The 19,233-nt window shown below is 41.3% G+C and overlaps 2 protein-coding genes across 2 annotated transcripts in view; one reads left to right on the forward strand and one right to left on the reverse strand.

Moving 5' to 3' along the window:
* The first annotated feature begins 3,258 nt into the window (after positions 1 to 3,258).
* LOC139370733 (twist-related protein 2-like) lies at positions 3,259 to 10,964 on the forward strand. The gene is made up of 2 exons (XM_071110397.1): positions 3,259 to 4,565; positions 9,680 to 10,964. Exon 1 carries the CDS (start codon positions 3,591 to 3,593, stop codon positions 4,194 to 4,196), a length of 606 nt encoding a protein of 201 aa, XP_070966498.1. The 5' UTR covers positions 3,259 to 3,590; the 3' UTR covers positions 4,197 to 4,565; positions 9,680 to 10,964.
* A 359-nt stretch (positions 10,965 to 11,323) lies between these two features.
* LOC139370734 (histone deacetylase 7-like) overlaps positions 11,324 to 19,233 on the reverse strand; it is an 87,023-nt gene continuing 79,113 nt past the window's right edge. Inside the window, exon 24 of the mRNA XM_071110398.1 lies at positions 11,324 to 17,870. Within this exon, the coding sequence (XP_070966499.1) occupies positions 17,825 to 17,870 (46 nt within the window). The 3' untranslated portion in view covers positions 11,324 to 17,824. The remainder of the gene's footprint in view (positions 17,871 to 19,233) is intronic.

Here is a 19,233-nt window from a genome sequence, read left to right on the forward strand (position 1 = left end):
CCAATGTGATGTTCACTTTGGCAACAATGCAGTATTAGCATGTATAAACCTTTATAATCTCTTGTAATAAGACTATGTCAGATTACATGTCAACATTTCGACAGACTGAAATTGGCTGGTATATAGTCAGGATCAATATGAGATTATTATAAGACATTATAAGGGGTTTTCCATGATACATGATCTTAGCAAGTCTTACATTGCATTTTAACTGCAGCATAATGCAGTATACCTACATGCTAAAGCACAGTGTTACCTCCACTTCGATACCTTAGCTGCTGGAATTCCTATTCTGAGTTGATGGAAGTTGAGTGGAGTTGATCCCAGCTCTCTTCAATATGCCCAAATTAAACGTGCCCTTTGCAATCACAGAGTTCACTAACCCCTCTCCAAAACCCCCCTCACAAATTCTCTATCTTTCTTTAAGTCCTGCTATAAAGCTGTCATAAGACAAATATAACATATGTCATAACCTAAAATGACAATTCATATAAATTACTAGAAGTAACTATTCCTGTCTACTGATACATTTAAAATCCACAAACTATGTTCATTGTCAAGATTTGAAATGGAAGGTTCTTTCTCATTCACTTTTTGCTGTCAACAGCTGTAACTATAGACAATGTTACGTAATTCTTTATTTCTCATCCACGGTAAGAATTATGATATAAGACAGCTGTTCTCAGCTAATGTTACACATTTATAAGTTTGACTCTTGCAGAAATGGAGAGAAATGTTAAAGTATTTTAAATGGTGTAATCTTAAGGATTGCACCTTTACGGATGTGTAACAACACTGTCATGCATGAAACGGTAAACCTATGCAACAGTTGGTTTTAATGCATATTATTGTCATATAATGTCATTTAAAAAATATATATATTTAACCTTTAACTAGGCAAGTCAGTTAAGAACACATTCTTATTTTCGAATGACGGCCTACTGGGGAACAGTGGGTTAACTGCTTTGTTCAGAGGCAGAACGACAGATTTTTACCTTGTCAGCTTTGGGATTCAATCCAGCAACCTTTCGGTTACTGGCCCAACGCCTTAACCACTAGGCTACCTGCCACCCCCCACCCCCCCCAAAGAAAAAGCAGTATACAGAAAATAGTCATCCTATTTGTTTTAGTTTCAGTAGATATATATCCTTGACATATTGACAATTCTATGTGTGTGTGCGTGTGTTTCTACGTGCATTTGTACGAGTGTGTGTGTTGTTCCTTGTGGTGTGGCCCTGCAAGCCCAGATGTGTGTTCCCCTGGGTTACTGGTGTGGAGAGAGAACATGTGTCTACTCCGCCAGAGGGCATGGATGGCATAATTAGCAGCCCTCTCACCTTAGTGGTCACAGGGTCAGAGCTTATACAGGGTCAGAGCTGGGCCATCCCCATGGCTACATCACTCCCATATAGTGTTTGCAGTGGATAATACAGTGGATAATACAGTGGATAATACATCGAATTATTTAAATGGAGACACCCATTCTAGTTATTCTATTTCTATGGAATAATGATGGAATATTAATACGGTAGATTTACCTGTCTGTTTTGAAAAGTTATTTAGAAATTCACATATTGACTGATCTTAATGTACTTTTGATTTACTAGGTTGTGTGGCATATTTTCTATTTTTATAGTGAGAAAATGTAAATTAAGGTTTAAAGGTCATGAACAGGCAAAATCATGTTTAATGAAATTGGATAATACTTGAAGGAAACCAGATCAAAGTATGAAGACCAAAGTATGAAAAATGACTGTTGCTTCTACATTGATAAAGTTTGATCATAAAGTTACTGGTCTCCTCCCCCATGTCAAACACTTGGATTCACAATTAAGGTGACAAGGTGACATCACCTTAACTCTCATTTTAATACACCAATGTTAACATTAAATTATCTTACCTAATTCAAATAAGTACCGCCTTGAAACCAACATCGGAGAAGGCGTGTTTGCAGAGGGGCGCGGTTTAAATAGCTAAATAGCTACTCTACTCATGACAAAATTTGACTGGAAGGGAGTCAACAAATATAATTCAAATTGACCCTATTCATCGATGGCAAAGATACTTACTTATATGTTTGAGCTTTCATCTGTGTCTGGTGTTAGATAGTTACAGGCTAGCTAGGTCTTCAGACAGCATGGGACTTTCAAAACACAGACGCTGTTGTCAAGTCAACACATCCGTCAGTGTTGCTATGAACCGCATCACAAGAGACATGCTAAATGGGAGATGAAGAAAACCTACGTATAATTGATGCAATTTCAATGTTTTTTGAGTTGCTTTGTGTACCACCACATTTGCTTGAAATGATTTTACTGCAAGACTGCTCACTGCATCCAAGTTGCTTGACATTTCAAAGAGCTGTCAGTCGAGGCAAGCTCCCGCCCACTCAGTATTTTCACAATGACTGTTCAGGACTTTTCAAATAATAATCACAGTGGTGTTTTTTTTAAGCTTGTGTGAGCTGTCTTGGTGAAATGTCTATTTAGGTATTTTTGTAAACAGAAACACAAGATCACTGTTTGTGAAAATCCGTCTAAAGATATTAATCCACATGTTATTTTCCCCGACTGGCACTGAGGAGTGACCCTTGGCTCGAGGGATGTGTTTTTACAGTATCATGTGATAGATATTAACCATGGCACACAAATATTAGGGAGATCACTTTGACACACTTAATAAATAATAAACACTTAATCCTATATCTTTATATAGAAAACTGTGGTCCTTGAGATATCATGCATCAAATGTTTTCAGTGTAAACTTAGTTTTAGGTATTACATCGACTTAATCTTCACATACCAAAGCATTCACGTCAGCATATTCATGCAGTACTAACACAATGGCTTTTATCGTCCCCCTTAATCAACAAAGAAAATGTTTCATGTCTTAGAAGTTGAAGTGCATCACAGACCTATGAGTCTCAAAGCATGTAATTAATTGATGAGAAGAGAGACAAGGGACAAACAGACAAGCGGGTGCAGGAGAAAGCCAGGAGTGCTCCAGCCGCAGAAATCTGGAACCTATAAAGACGTGGACAACTTCAGCAGCTTTTAACAAGGCCTCTCGCAATTGGCTGAGAAGGCTACTTACCCCCTTTTAAGCCATCCACCAACCTCAAGCTCACTTCCTGCTTCCAAACCACACCCAAAGAAGCCGGTGCTGTCCAATCGCAGCTGCCCGCAGGCCCAGAGTATGCGGGCGAGTATAAAGGGACAGGAGTTAGCCCAGCAAAGCAGATGGTTTGTTGTTGTTCTGCATGCAGGTTGAGGAGATGGGAAACTGTAGGTGAGCAATTCAGCAAAGAGACACAGGGAGAGACAGAAGTTTTGACTGGGAGTAAAGCCAAAACCTATGGATCTTCAACAGATTGCAGATTAGAAGCGTGAAGTGTATCGGCCTCATTCTTCTTGGTTTCACTGGAGGAAGAAGACTTCTAGGCCTTTGACTCTCTATCAGAACTTCCTGGGATAACGGTTGTCCCACACGGCTATCTGAAGAAGAGAAAAGACACGGAAAGAGAGAAATAAAGTGCAAAAACCACCCTGCCTCGGAAGGGGAAGAAGGACGGTGGTCCTAAGAGGGAGGAGATGCGCGAGGAGGTGTCCTGCGCCAACTCCCCCGAGGGGGGGCTGGGGGCCAGCGAGGAGGAGCTGGAGAGGGGCTCCAAGAAGAGCGGGCAAACAGGGGGCCGAAAGCGGGTGCCGTACCACAAGAAAGACAATCTGGGTCGGGCCGAGGAGAGGGCCATTGTCAGCGGGAGCCCCAACAGCCTGGTTCCGTCGGGGCCCAAGCGGCAGAAGAAGCAACAGAACTCCCCCATGGCAGTGGTGTGTGTGGCCCCTTCCTCGCTGGGCTCCAGCGGCCTCGGCTTAGGTTCGGGCGGCGAGCCCTTCGAGGACCTGCACACGCAGCGAGTGATCGCCAACGTGCGCGAGCGCCAGCGTACGCAGTCGCTGAACGACGCCTTCGCCTCGCTGCGTAAGATCATTCCCACGCTGCCATCGGACAAGCTGAGCAAGATTCAGATCCTGAAGCTAGCGTCGCGCTACATCGACTTCCTCTACCAGGTACTGCAGAGTGATGAGATGGACGCCAAGCTGGCCAGCTGCAACTACTTGGCCCACGAACGGCTCAGCTATGCCTTTTCCGTCTGGAGGATGGAGGGCGCCTGGGCCATGTCAGCCAGCCACTAGTGTCCCCTATCTGTCCTGCTCTACCCGTCCTGTTCTGTCCTAACCCCACTATCTCTGTCCTCCACCTAAGCCACTATCTCTGCCCCCTCTTGTAACCCCTAACCCACTATCGATGTAACCCCTAAAGCCACCATCTCGGTCCTCCTTTAAGCCATTATCTCTGACCCTCCTTCTAACCACAACCCAGAGTCACTGTTCACTCCCCAACCTTTTTACCCATTCTGTCCCAATGTGTCACTCACCTATCCACTGCCCCATCACTCCCACCATACCTGTTCACCCTTCGACCTTGCCCCTCCCCTTCCGCCTCAAATGCCCCCTGACAATGTAGCCCCTAACTCCACAAGCGTCTACGGTGCACCCCTGCAGGTATGTATAAAAACACACACACACACACACACACACACACACACACACACACACACACACACACACACACACACACACACACACACACACACACACACACATACACACACAGTGTCACATATGGCCAAACAGCCAGGTCTGTGGTTTCCCAAAAGTATCTTAAGTATATTGTTAAAACCTTGGCAGGAGCATCGTTGAATCTGTGCGCTGTTATTCTTTTCAGATTTACCATGAGGTTATACCTTGATGTTTTTTTTTTATGAACATGAATGACAACAATGATGAGAGCATGTGTTATCATTCAATACACAGGTTAGAAAAGTGGACACATCTGACATATTTGTGCATCGAAGTAATGTAAATATGCCTTTTCTAATTACATTTAACCAACCAAGTGGCCCTTGGGGTGATTCACAATGCAGGATCGTTAGCAAGCTAACCTTAGTAAACATTGCCAAACAAATGAGGATTTCCGACTCCAGCATGTTTAGAAAAGCGAGTTTTCTGTAATGTTCAGGTATTAATTTGCATCTTCCTCTAAGGAAGGCTGTTTTTATTTGTTTTGATTCAAGTTTAGTTACATTAAGTGGTAAGTGGGAATGAGTAGGAAATAGTGCATGTTGTTTTTAATTTAATATGGCAAAATGTGCGCAATAGGTAAAAAGGTACAGCCTAATCCTAATCTATCAGTGGGTAAATGTATTTGATAAATGTCACATGTCCACTGCAGTTGTGCGTGAGTGCATGCACATCTCTGTGTGTTGGTAACTATTGTATAACTTTAAAAAAATTTATACATTTTTTTAACATCATAAAAATTAACAACATAGTTCAAACAAAATGACAAATTATGAAATAAGAGTATTTGCATACTAGTCTAAATGACAAATTATAACACCTAGTAATGTGGGATCATAATTACAATATAGAATATTACATTTGCGTTCTAATTTTTATTTCAACATATGGTGTGCAGTTTGACAATTTTGACAAGATGACAAACATTTAAAAAAAAAACTATTTTATCAAATATCAAATTATTTATATACAGTAATTATAGTATAATAATTGTCTCCTTTTATCATTGATAATACATTCTATCAAATTGGCTAAACATTAAAACAATAATATTTAAGTTACACAAATATTGTTGCTACGAAATGTCGTATTTCATGAAAAAAGCATTTTAATGAAAGATGTTACTGTAATATGTAACAGATTAGCATAACACTGAATCATTTTACACGTTTGACATAAATATTTAGCTATCTGTCTTGGTGTACTCTTAAGATAAGAAAAGAGAATGCCTGACTATAATTTTCTGTTTTACATAATAAATACCAGTAGCCCACTAGCTGAAAATCAAATTATTGTTATAGTGACAATATAACACTTTAATTGCGCAAATATATATATATATATATATATATATATATATATATATATATATATATATATATAATATCATATAACATTTTCAACAACGAAAAATGGTTAAGTACATCAATGATCATTGAATGTGTTCGTTTTTTTTTTTTTTACCATGGACTCAGTCTTAACAAAATTGTTGTAGTTTTTAAGTATTTTTATCCAGAGCCTTATCTAACATACCTCAGGCAGACTAGACCAGAGGAAACAGAAACCGGGATCCTGCACAGGTATATCAGGCGAAATAAAGAGAGGGAAAGGGAAGGAAAGAGAAAAAGCAGATCTCCCTCCCTCTCTCTCTCTCCTTTTCTCCCCTGCAGCCTTGCCCTTTCTCCTCCAGGATCTTGTATCCAGTGTCGTGCAATCAGGCCCTGCCGGGTCCCAGACAAGCAGGAACCTTTAGATTGGAAACAGTTGTGAGGCATTAGGAAGGTGTATGTGCCAAGGGAGAGTTTGATGGTGTGTGTGCGCGCGAGCCAATGCATATATGGTGTATGTGTGTGTGTGTGCGCGCGTGTGTGCTTGTTTACGATGAGTTTTGGTGTGTTTGTGTATCACTGTGTGTAGCCTATACACTGGTATGTGTGTACTTGTGTGTTTACATGTGCATGTCTGTGTGTGTGTGTGTGTGTGTGTGTGTGTGTGTGTGTGTGTGTGTGTGTGTGTGTGTGTGTGTGTGTGTGTGTGTGTGTGTGTGTATACATACATACATGTGCGTGAGTGCATGCCATTTTTTCGATATTATCTGACTTTGTTATCTGCCTTTCCTCTCAGTCTCTTGAAAAATCACAAAGTAAACTTTGCGGAATTGGCGGACACTCACTCTTCTGAACGTAGATAAGAAGCTACAAGATAAGCGTTAATTAAAAGATAAAAGATGAGTGTGGGCTAACTGAAAAGCCTATCAGATAACCAGGAAGACAGGATGAAAAGGGAGAGGTAGGAAAGAATGACGAGCCAAAGAAAGGATGATGCGGTGCAGAGAGCAGAGGTAATCCATCAGAAGCCAAACTGTTGGTAATCCGTCAAAAACCAAACTCATGTAAACCTGGACTAGGCTGTCAAGGGAGAGCAGCACAGGAAAGGCAAAGATTTAGAGCAAGAACCCTAAATGTAACCCCTAACCCTAACCCAGCGTTTCCCAAACTTGGTCCTGGGGACCCCAAGGGGTGCATGCTTTGGTTGTTGCCCTCACACTACACAGCTGATTCACATAATCCAAGCTTGACTCTAACTCTAACTCTAACCTTAATTGTAACCCTAACCCCCAACCCTAAAATAGCCGTTTTCCTTGTGGGGACCAGCGAAATGTCCCCACTTTTCAGAATTGTCCTTGTTTTACTATCCTTGTGAGGACTTCTGGTCCATGTGCAGTCTCCAGGTGTTCCCCTTACATTACTATAAAATCCTCAACGGCCTCAAACGCCAGACTTTGAGAGTTCAACCACTGTGGTTGGAACCCCGAACCCGACACGTGGATGAGAATGTCCTTGAAGAGAAGCATAGTCATTACCTACTGTTCTGCATTCTAACATTATCCACTCACCTGTGGACAGTTAAATGAACTGAAATGGACAGTGTCAGTATAAGGAAGACCTAAAATGGTTGTAATTGATTCTGCTTTTAACATATCGGGGAAAAAAAATAGAAATTCCTTCCTAAACGAAACGTGCGTGTGCGTATTTGTGTACGTTCACAGTATGCTCCTAGTGTGTGCACGAAGCATATTTTTTTTGTGTGCAACAAGTGTTCGGATAAGCTGTGTGTTTATGTGAGTGGTGCATCTTGGGTGCATTTGTGTGGCTGTTTTATGAGGATGTGCGTGTTGTTGGTTGCATGTGTGTGTAGCATGTGGTGTGTATTTAAGCGGATATGCGTGTTACTGGCTGTATGCATGTGTGTATATGTGTGTAAAAATGTGGATCTGTGTTTTGCTGGGTGTGTGTGTGTGTGTGTGTGTGTGTGTGTGTGTGTGTGTGTGTGTGTGTGTGTGTGTGTGTGTGTGTGTGTGTGTGTGTGTGTGTGTGTGTGTGTGTGTGTGTGTGTGTGTAGCTGTGATTTAGAATAGACTGCTGTGTTTAACCTGGCAACAACACGCAGTGCTCCACTCTGTTTATCCTCCAATTAAAGGGCTGTCACTGTTCTTCCCTCTGCCAGAACCTCTGGCTCTGCATGTGTTTGAGTTGGTTGCAGTTCCTTTGGACTGATCTTGGACCAGTCCAAAGTAACATGTGCATGTGTTTTGGGGTTTCCATTTTCACGTTGGATCTGATCTCAAACCAGCTGTTATAGGTCCTCTGCGGCACATCTGCTTTTTTTAAAGAGCTTCAGAGCCTTGCAAACAGGCCGGTGGTTCCAAGAGTTGTGGGCTTCTGATACTCATCTTTATTTTTAGGGGTTTGAACTTTGAGCTGATGCTAGAGCAGGTGCTGTGTGGATGGATGGATGTGTGTGCATGGGCTGGGCTGTTCCAACAGCTGTAGTGCGTATGTAGTGTACGTAGTGCGCCCCTGAGTTATACACTTTGGGTTTGACACGTATGCAGGACCAGAGCACAAACCAAGTGGGAGTGTGTAGAAACAATAGGCCAAGTTAAGATATTGGTCTAATGCAAAGGGAGGTATGATATAGCTCTCAATCTATTATCAATACAGTGTTACAGTCTGTGTCAGGCAATAGGCAACAAAACAATATACATCATCCATGTGTTAAAGGTATAGCTCAGCGAAATTGCTTATTTAGATAGGAAACATATCTAAATGATGCAATATCACCGAACTATCCCTTTTAAGTTGTTGTACACACAGGTTTAACATGAGTAGGCCTCTGCCTTAGAGGCGTTGCAGATGAGGTCAATGCGTCGTAGGAAGACTAAAATGCTCCCATGCAAAGTGTGTGTGCATGTTGGTGCCTAAAACTGCATCAGTTGCTCCTTTGTAAATCAGCCGCACTTAACTTTTCATTTTGGGAGAAAGGGAGATCCACAAATGCCAAGGAGGCTCGACAGGATAGCTATTGTTACTCTGCCCAAATGCAGGCAGAAGAATGGGATCTACTGTACTTTTGTTCAAAGTGACGCTAAGATCACACAACTTGTTATTTGCTGCTGTAGCGTACCCCCATTTGGTATACCGAGAAAACAAGTCATTCCTGGCAATTAGTGCATTAGGACGTAAGCACAGCCATCTGAAAGAGGACACCCACAAACACACATGCTTACTGGACAGCTTTCTCTCTCTTGTCTTTGTCCCTCTTCCCTTTCTCTCTTATCTTTCTCTCTCAGCATGAAAAGAAACACTGTAATTACAGACAATTGGGAACACTCCAGATGGAATATTTGCTTGTTGCAAGACAAATAGCAGAAGTTTAGCGATGTTGGCTTTTTTTTTACACTATGTGAGAAGAATTAGCTTTGTTTGCCGGTTTATGTGTTTGTTTGGGACAACGACTTGCACGCACGACACATTAACGACTTCTCTGCGGATTTTCGCTCTCAGATATTATTTTCCTATACTGACAAAATGTACACATCCATGTCGGTTTCTTCAGTAAAACTTTTTTTTTTTTAAAGAAGCTTTTTACATCAGGTTGTGTGGTTGAATTAGGCTGAGATATGAGGTATAAAACGCTAAAACCAAGATAGAAACTGTTGTTGACAGTCTATTTTTCTTTCCCTTTTTTTTTAGGAAGGACGCCAAATGGATGGACTCATCTCCCTCTCTTTAAAAGGTCTGTTCCTGTCGAACCAGTAGTTCCCCCCGCTATACCCTTATCTCCCCTTCTTTGGAAGCCCTGCCCCACAGACATGGGCATTGGACCGGACACATGCTTCGGTTTAAGGACAGATATCCAGTCGACTCTCCTTGTGCAGCCTGACAGACAGTATGATAATGCCAACATACAGTATGTGACAAACTTCGGAACTGAAGTGAGGAGGATACTTAAGGGTCACATGATGAACTTTCTGGACGTTAAAAACGTCCAACGCTTCGGCCCTGTCCCTGTCCCTTTATGCCACTTCAAAAGACTCTTTAAAAGAGGAAGATTCTTTGACCACTGAGATGACTTATGATCGTGATAATTGCAGTGATGATCGTCATAAGGATGCCAGAGTAATCGATAGCTGGTGGTCCCAGCCCAACGAATGTTTACAGCAAAGATGCTTATAAGCTTTAGGCTTTTCAACCTCAGATGTATAGGTAGGAAAAGCCAAAGAAGCCTGACGCACATTTTTAGCAGTTGTATAAACTAATCGGCTTGATTTCTGTTGCCTTGTACATGTTTTTCTCTGTGTTGCATTATTTCCCTTCACAGCGAATGGATTTAGCATGTGCATATGCATATTACATTATAATGACTTTATATTAGAGTAATTAAGCAATAATCTATGCAGGCAACCTGTAATACATGAGTAATGCACACAGTTTTGTAGCATGCACAGATTATGGATAGATTAGACATAGACATAGTGGATAGATTCCACTAATGTCTTTCTGATATATTGTTACTTGTCTGTAGGATTTAAGTATGAAAAACGTAATATGCCAAACAACAATGGAATAGTACATTACATAAAGAGTAAAGATAACATTTTGTTGTACTTTGTGCAAGTGACGGTCTAGTAGTTTTAAATGCAAGTTTAGTAATTCCTCAGGATTTCTCTTTAACATAGTACTATGCACATACTGCAATACCCTATCAGTAAATGTATTAAGAATGGAAAACAGTGCCATGTACTTTTTAAAAACATTTGATAAATTCAGATTTTGTGCTACTGGGTATTGTTAGGTCACGTCAATGTTATCTGATATACTGTCGCCAGAAAATGTAGTTTGTCAATATTTTTTCATCCTAATGCTCAGCTGTGGTTCTCTTAGATTTTTTTTGTCTCCAGCTTTTCATTACATGAGCTCCTGTGGAAAATAATAATAAATGCTGTTTTAATAAAATACCACTGAAATAGTCTGGAAAAAGCCCATTTTCAAAGACACGTTGCATCTTTCTGTCTCATAGAAACTTGTCTAACACCTGTGCACATATTGAGAGTGTAGTATGCATAACAAAGAGTACATGGATAGACAAGACAATGTCTTATATGTTATATCTTATAAAACAAGATACAAAATAAGTGGATAGCAATAGCCTTTGTATTTGGACACAGCAAGGCAGGATCCAAGATTTTTGTCAAAATGTGTTACATTACAAAGTCATGTGTTTTTACATTACCGAAATAGCTGAGTGCTTGGTGCAAGTAAAATATTGCCCAATATTTCAAACATTATTGAAAGGATACAAAATATACACTTCAGAAAAAAACTACGTTGAGAACTTTAATTACCCTTTTATTGAGGAAAACAGTTTATAGAAAAAAATATAGAAAAAAAAACAAAACACAACATTATTTTTTACTGTACAAGTACAAAGTACAAACCAATAAAGACAAACAGTGAGAAACAAATCCCTATCTAATCTCTACTTGGCTTGTTTTCTAAATTAAGATTCAGTTCAATAAAGCTTCCTTTCTATAGGTTTGTCAGTATAATTCAAAGCACAGGATGTCTGTATTTTGGTCTCAGTAGCTATCGACAACATCAATAACCAACCACTCAGAGGAAGAGCAATAATTCATATTAAGACAATTAAAGGGATTGTTGATTCTCAAAAAATAGATTTACATTTACAGAACACAAATATTCTCGGAAGAATTAAATTAAACCGGAAATAAACCACAATAAAATATGAAATAGGACCTTTCTGAAAAAGATATCAAGAATGTATTTGTGGTGGCCATTTTGATCATAGGTAAATGTATTATTTCATTCTCAATGATGTCATTTTCACATTGTCAATGTCATTAATATCATACATATATTGCAGGGTCTTGTCAAGTACACTCTTTAAAAAAAGGTCCTATCTAGAACCTAAAAGGCTGTCCCCATAGGAGAAGTCTTTGAAGAAACCTTTTTGGTTTCAGGTAGAACCTTTCTGGGTTCCATGTAGAACCATTTCCACAGAGGGTCCTACATTGAACCCAAAAGGGTTCTACCTGGAACCAAAAAGGGTTCTATCTGGAATCCAAAATAGTTATCCTATGGGGACAACCAAATAACCCTTTTGGAACCCTTTTTCTAAGAGTGTAAGGTCTTGGTTGTATAATGTATATTATACAGCACCATTATAAACTATAACATGATAGTTCAAATTAACCTGTAGCACCATCAGATTTTCATAAAACACATTACATAAGCACAGCACTGCAAAGGAATTAAAAGGACAACATAGAAATCTATTACATCATTATCTCATGGAAAGGGCCAACAAGAAATGTAAGCAGTTTTTAATCCTTCTTTGGTGATATTTAGCTGCAAAATCTCTGTTTAGATACAATTACTATCAGGGATTCACAAGAATCTTTGAAGTTATGCTCAGAGGCCCTACCAGTCCACGACTGGCATATTGTTCCCATAAGACTTTTAGGCTTTTATTTCTCTCAACCTGTGTCCAATTGTTCTACATGGAAAGTCAACTAGCTCAACAAGCTAACTCCGACGGCTAAATGCTAACTGTCCAACAGCACTTTGGTCCAGGAACAAAAATCATTGACTGTTTTTGTAAATAGAGTGGTTTCAGAGGTGAACAAATCCTAGTTCACCTGTCTTTTAGATTTGTAGAAAAGCAAGTATCAAGAAATACAGCCTATAGATATATAAAATAGAGCAGGCATGTCAATCAATCCACATGTTAAAACACTGGTCTTTGTGAAATCACAACAGAACAACAATAAAAAAAGGCATCGCCAGAGTGGAATACACATAAAAAATAGGCCATTTTACTAAAGCACAATTCCAATACTTAAGACATCGTAAGTGCATTTCTTTTTTGTGAGTCCGGTGTTGTCTACATACAACTTTTAAGTGCCATCCATAGTTAAACAACTAATTTATAGTAACTGATCTGAAGTCCATTCAACTGTTTTAATAATCTGCGTTAAACCCAGCACCATTATTATAATATATATTTTTAAACTTTATGTTAACCCTCGCAAGCTGCCAGCCCAGACAGCATACCAATCTGTGTCCTCAGTGCATGCACAGACCAGCTGGCTGGAGTGTTTACAGACATATTCAGCCACTCGCTATCCAAGTCTGTTGTCCCCACTTGCTTCAAGATGTCCACCATTGTTCCTGTACCCAAGCAAGCTAGGATAACTGAACTAAATGACTATCGCCCCATAGCTCTCACCTCTGTCATCAAGAAGTATTTTGAGAGTCTCGTCAAGGACCATATCACTTCCACCTTATCCGACACCCGAGACCAATTAGAATTTGCATACCACCCTAAAAAGATCCACGGATGATGCGATCGCCGTTGCACTGCACACCGCCCTATCCCACGTGAACAAGAGGAATACCTATGTGAGAATGTTGTTTATCGACTACAGCTCTGCTTTCAACACCATAGTGCCCTCCAAGCTTGTCACTAAGCTCATTGCACTGGGTCTGAACTCCTCCCTGTGCAACTGGGTCCTAGACTTCCTGACGGGACGACCCCAGATGGAGAGGGTAGGCAACAACACCACTGCCACGCTGATCCTCAACAGGGGCCCCCCAGGGATGTGTGCTCAGCCCCCTCCTGTATTCTCTGTTCACCTATGACTGTGTCTATACACAACTCCAACAATCATCAAGTTTCCTGAAAACAAGACAGTGGTAGGACTGATTACCAACAATGACAAGACAGCCTACAGAAAAGAGGTTAGAGTCCTGGTGGAGTGGTGCCAGGAAAATAACCTCTCTCTCAATGTAAAAAAACAAAGGAGCTGATTGTGGACTATAAGAGACAGAAGAGGGAGCACACCTCCATCCACATCGACGGGGCTGCATTTGAGAGGGTCAAAAGCTTTGAGAGGGTCAAACGTTTTTTTGGCATGCACATCACTGAGGACCTGAAATGGTCCCACCACACCGACACCATAGTGAAGAAGGCGCAACCGCGCCTCTTCAATCTCAGGCGGCTGAAGAAAATCAGCACTTCTACAGATACACCATTGAGAGCATTCTGTCGGGGTGCATAACCGCCTGGTATGGCACCTGCACCGCCCTCAACGCCATGGCTCTCCAGAGGTTGATGCAGTCAGCCCAACGCATAACCAGAGCCACGCTGTCTGCACTCCAGGACATTTACAACACTCAGTATCAAAGGAAGGCCAAAGAGATCATCAAGGACTTCAGCCACCTGAGTCACAGTCACTCTGCTACCATCTAACAGACAGAGACAGTACCGAGAGTCTGAAAAACAGCTTCTATCACCAGGCCATCAGACTGTTGTACAGCCATCACTAGCCGGCTACCTGCCCGGTACTCTACCCTGCACCTTGAGACTAATGCCCCATGTACAGTGCATTCTGAAACTATTTAGACCCCTCGACTTTTTCCACATTTTATTGCGTTACAGCCTTATCCTAAAATTGATTAAATTAAAAATTTTCCTCATCAATCTACACACAATACCCCATAATGACAAAGCGGGGAAAAAAGTTGTTTATCATTTTTTGCAAATGTATTAAAATAACAACAAAAAATACCTTATTTACATAAGTATTCAGACCCTTTGCTATGAGACTCGAAATTGAGCCCTGTTTCCATTGATCATCCTTGATGTTTCTACTTGTTCGGATTCCACCTGTGGTAAATTCAATTGGAGCTCTGACAGAGCTCCAGAGTTCCTCTGTGGAGATGGGAGAACCTTCCAGAAAGACAACCATCTCTGCAACACTCCACCAATCAGGCCTTTATGGTAGAGTGGCCAGACGAAAGCTACTCCTCAGTAAAAGGCACATGACAGCCTGCTTGGAGTTTGCCAAAAGGCACCGAAAGGACTCTCAGACCATGAGAAACAAGATTCTCTGGTCTGACTAAACAAAGATTGAACTCTTTGACCAATTGTCAAGTCTGGTGGAAACCTGGCATCATCCCTACAGTAAAGAATGGTGGTGGCAGCATCATGCTGGGGGGGGGGGGGGGGTGTTCTTCAGTGGCAGGGACTGGGAGACTAATCAGGATTGAGGGAAAGATGAACAGAGCAAAGTACAGAGAGATCCTTGATGAAAACCTGCTCCAGAGTGCTCAGGACCTCAGACTGGGGTCTAACAGGACAACGACCCTAAGCACACAGCCAAGACAACGAAGCAGTGGCTTCGTGACAAGTCTCTGAATGTCTTTGAGTGGCCGGACTTGAACCCAATCGAACATCTCTGGAGAGACCTGAAGATGTGCAGTGACGCTTCCCATCCAACCTGACAGAGCTTGAGAGGATCTGCAGAGAAGAATGGGAGAAACTCCCAAAATACAGGTGTGGCAAGCTTGTAATGTCATACCCAAGAAGACTCAAGGATTTAATCACTGACAAATGTGCTTCAACAAAGTATGAGTAAAGGGTCTGAAAACGTATTTAAATGTGATATTTCAGTTAGTTTTTTTTTTGCAAAAAATGTCTAAATAACTGTTTTTGCTTCGTCATTATGGGATATTGTGTGTTCTCGTTCTGTCATTTCTTTATTTCTTGTTTTGATTATTTGTATATTTGTATTGTATTTGTATGACATTCTACTGCACTGTTGGAGCTAGTCAAATCAAATGTTATTGGTCACATACACATATTTAGAAGATGTTATTGTGGCTGTAGTGAATAAGCATTTCGCTGCACCTGTCATAACACCTGCAAATCTGTGTACGTGACCAATACATTTTGATTTGATTTTGATTTGACATCCATAAACATTTATTTTGTGTGTGGTCAAGCATTGAGTAGGACTTCTCCGTACAGTATGGCGGTGTGTGTAATTGGCTGAAACAGCTTTGGAACGTTTGAGCCGACTGTCTGTGTTTCCTGATTGAATTGTCTCACTGATCATATGATTCATTCCTAATAACTTTTATCACTCGAATGATAAAGAATGTGAAGATGCCCTCAAACTGCTGTCTGAAAGGGAGTGTTAAAAAAGTCTTACCTTCACTTTGCATGTTTTTTTGTCCTATAGAAGGAAAACAACTATAAAAACCTATCAGGGCCATGCTCAGACCTTTCAGGGGGGGCAGGTAGCTCGCCCCCCAAAAATGGCACCCCCCACCCCAAAAAATACTAATAATTCATATCTTGAAATTCCTAACATACCAAATGCCTCTGTTGTGAAAACGTTTACATTTTTGAGCATAGTAGGGCCAGTAGTATTGTTAAATCTCTGTACATGGCAGACTGGGAAACTGGTATGGGTTGACACAACCAATGGACGGGGGTGTGGGTTGACACAACCAATGGACGGGGGTGTGGGTTGACACAACCAATGGACGGGGGTGTGGGTTGACACAACCAATGGACGGGGGTGTGGGTTGACACAACCAATGGACGGGGGTGTGGGTTGACACAACCAATGGACGGGCGTGTGGGTTGACACAACCAATGGACGGGCGTGTGGGTTGACACAACCAATGGACGGGCGTGTGGGTTGACACAACCAATGGACGGGCGTGTGGGTTGACAAAACCAATGGACGGGCTTGTGGGTTGACACAACCAATGGATGGGCGTGTGTTTGGTTGGTTGTGTCAACCCACACGCCCGTCCAGTGTGGGGTGGCGAACTTGATGACGTCACGACGACTTGCAGTAGGTTCTGAACCACAATTTTAAAAAAAATAATTAACAAAAAAATACATTTTGGGGGGAAATTATACCACCATCCAAAAGGCCACTTTGGATACTGGAAGGGAAAAGGGGCATATGCTTTGCACAGGTATTCGTGCACGTGAATCATAGGGTTCGTTATGTGATGATAAAAAAATATGACCATTATGTATTGACATTTGCAATACAATATGCAATCGATAAAACTTACAATAATTCAATCAGCTTAAAAACACAAGTATGATCATTCATATGTTTTTTATCACCAATCCCAGGAGAGCTTCAATGGGGTCTATACTGGTTGGTTCACAATGGTTCACATGACAAAATGCAGAGTGCAAAAAAAGTCTGAACAAAATTCTCAGTCTCCTCTCTCTTTTTATTCATTTTGTTGGCGACGCATAAATACGAATGACATCATCGGAACGAGATGCGTTTTAGGTGTCCCCTGGTGAGTGTCCAATGTCTGTTTTCCTTCATAGGGACTTCCTGTGGGGACGTGGGACAACTTCCTACTTCCTTTTGTGATTCGGCCTGGCGATGCTCCGCGGTAACCTGTGACCAAGGCAACAAAAAGTTGTCCTCTTCCCCAGAGAGACTCTGTTTACAGCCAGCTGTCTAGCTGGTCTTTGTCAAGTCACTTCATGATACAAGTCAAGTCGTAACCTCCCCAGTGGTGTTTGAAAGCGGTTTGGAGTAAGGGTGTATATATATAAATATACACCCTTCCAGTTTCTGCTCAGGTCTGGTGCTCCTCTCCTTCTGTGTCCTCACAATTCACAATGTTACATGGTAATGGAGGAGTAACACACCCGGAAAGGCACGGAGTGGCATGCCAAGAACACAAGTGTTCATTGTCCTTCCTCTTGGTCCTCCTTCACCCTGTTAATGGGATGTCTTCTCAGTGTGTGGTTAAGTTGCGGTCGAAGCAGGCGAGTGGTCTTAGTAAGGCCAGTAGTACTGTGTTCCGATGAGGTGTAGGAGTGTGTGAGGCGTACACTAGTCACTTTGACTATTGAGGTCAGAATGTGGTCCGTATAGTGACAACTGGAGGCAGTGGATTCTGGTCCGAGTGAAGCAGCGCCGAGTGGATGACAGTGGATGACAGTGTGTTTGTCTGTGTGATAGGTTTATCAGAAAGTGCACTTGTCTACATGGAGTCACAGTCCCCCTCCATGAGTTCATCTCTGTGTGTCCTGAATAGCAGGGAGAGAGGAGAGAATAGATTTATTTAGCATGCTGGTGTATAGCCTATTGCAGTAGTACAGCGTTAATGTTGTATATTTCCACAGGATACAGACGTGGCAAATAGTTCTAGAGAATACGGATGCAAGTACCTTTAAGCAAATAGATGTGATGCATATGTTTGAAGACAACACCTGTTTGAATCGGGTTTTAAAAAAGGGAGAGAGGTGGCGGTGTCAATGTTGTGTCTTTTGTCAGGGCGTGGTATAGCTCGTGGGCAAACGGAATGCTATACCTTGAGAAATATGAATGTGTTTTTGTTTTCTCACACTCTCTTCCATAGAAATTAGAACACTAATTGATTTATCTTCTGGTTCAAAAGCCATAGGGATTAGTGTTGGAAAATAGCACTAATCAAAAGCAGTATGGTGATATGCAGCTGACAGCTGAGGGCCTAATATTTGAATTGTAGTAAGGCAATGTTTTAATTGAATACATATTTAAAAAAAAGGGGTGGTTCACTGATGATTTTCCGCATACCTACAGTAGGCTGCCAGCTTTCAGTCCAGGAAAGACAATGCTAGGCAGAGGCTGCTGAAAGTAACTAAATAACCTACATTTGCACTTAGGTCGAAAAACAACTCCACATTTGAATGTGGATTGAACCATCCCTTTAACTATAATTTCATGTCATCACACTTCACTTAATATTTCATTATATTATATTGATATCATATGTGACTACAGGGTGTCAGTGATGTTACCTGTCTGTTTGGACATCTTGAGTGAACCATCCCTTTTAATATAATTTCACGTTATCACTTCACATGATATTATATTATCTTGAAATGATGTGAGATGACATTGTGTCAGTGCTGTTACTACATGGTGTCAGTCCTGTTACTACATGTTGTCAGTGCTGTTACTACATGGTGTCAGTGCTTTTGTTGGCCTGGTCTTGTTTGATGTTTTTAGAATGCAGAGTTTTTAAAAACACCATTATGATTATTATTTTGGTGAGATCGATGCGCAGTTTCTCTAGTGATGAATCAGAACAAAACCGAACTGTGTGATGTAGTAGGGAGTTCTAGTTTCTAAGAGGCCAATATTCTACATCATTTCGAAAGTGTGGCAATTAACTACAATGACCATAATCCATTGCGCACCTACTTGTCCGGTCTGTGTGGCACACGGAGAAGGAGAGAAGAACGCGCGACCGAGAGGGATAGAAAGCATTTGCCTCACAAGGTATCTCTACCTAAAACGACATGATCTAAGTGACTGATAGTTGGTATTCAGCAGTCATTAAAGTATGCCTTATTAACCTTGAAGAACTACTAAAATAGTGATTTTGTCAGACAGCATAGGCAGCAG

This window comes from Oncorhynchus clarkii, chromosome 17, assembly GCF_045791955.1.
Source record: "Oncorhynchus clarkii lewisi isolate Uvic-CL-2024 chromosome 17, UVic_Ocla_1.0, whole genome shotgun sequence".
Lineage (NCBI taxonomy): Eukaryota > Metazoa > Chordata > Actinopteri > Salmoniformes > Salmonidae > Oncorhynchus > Oncorhynchus clarkii.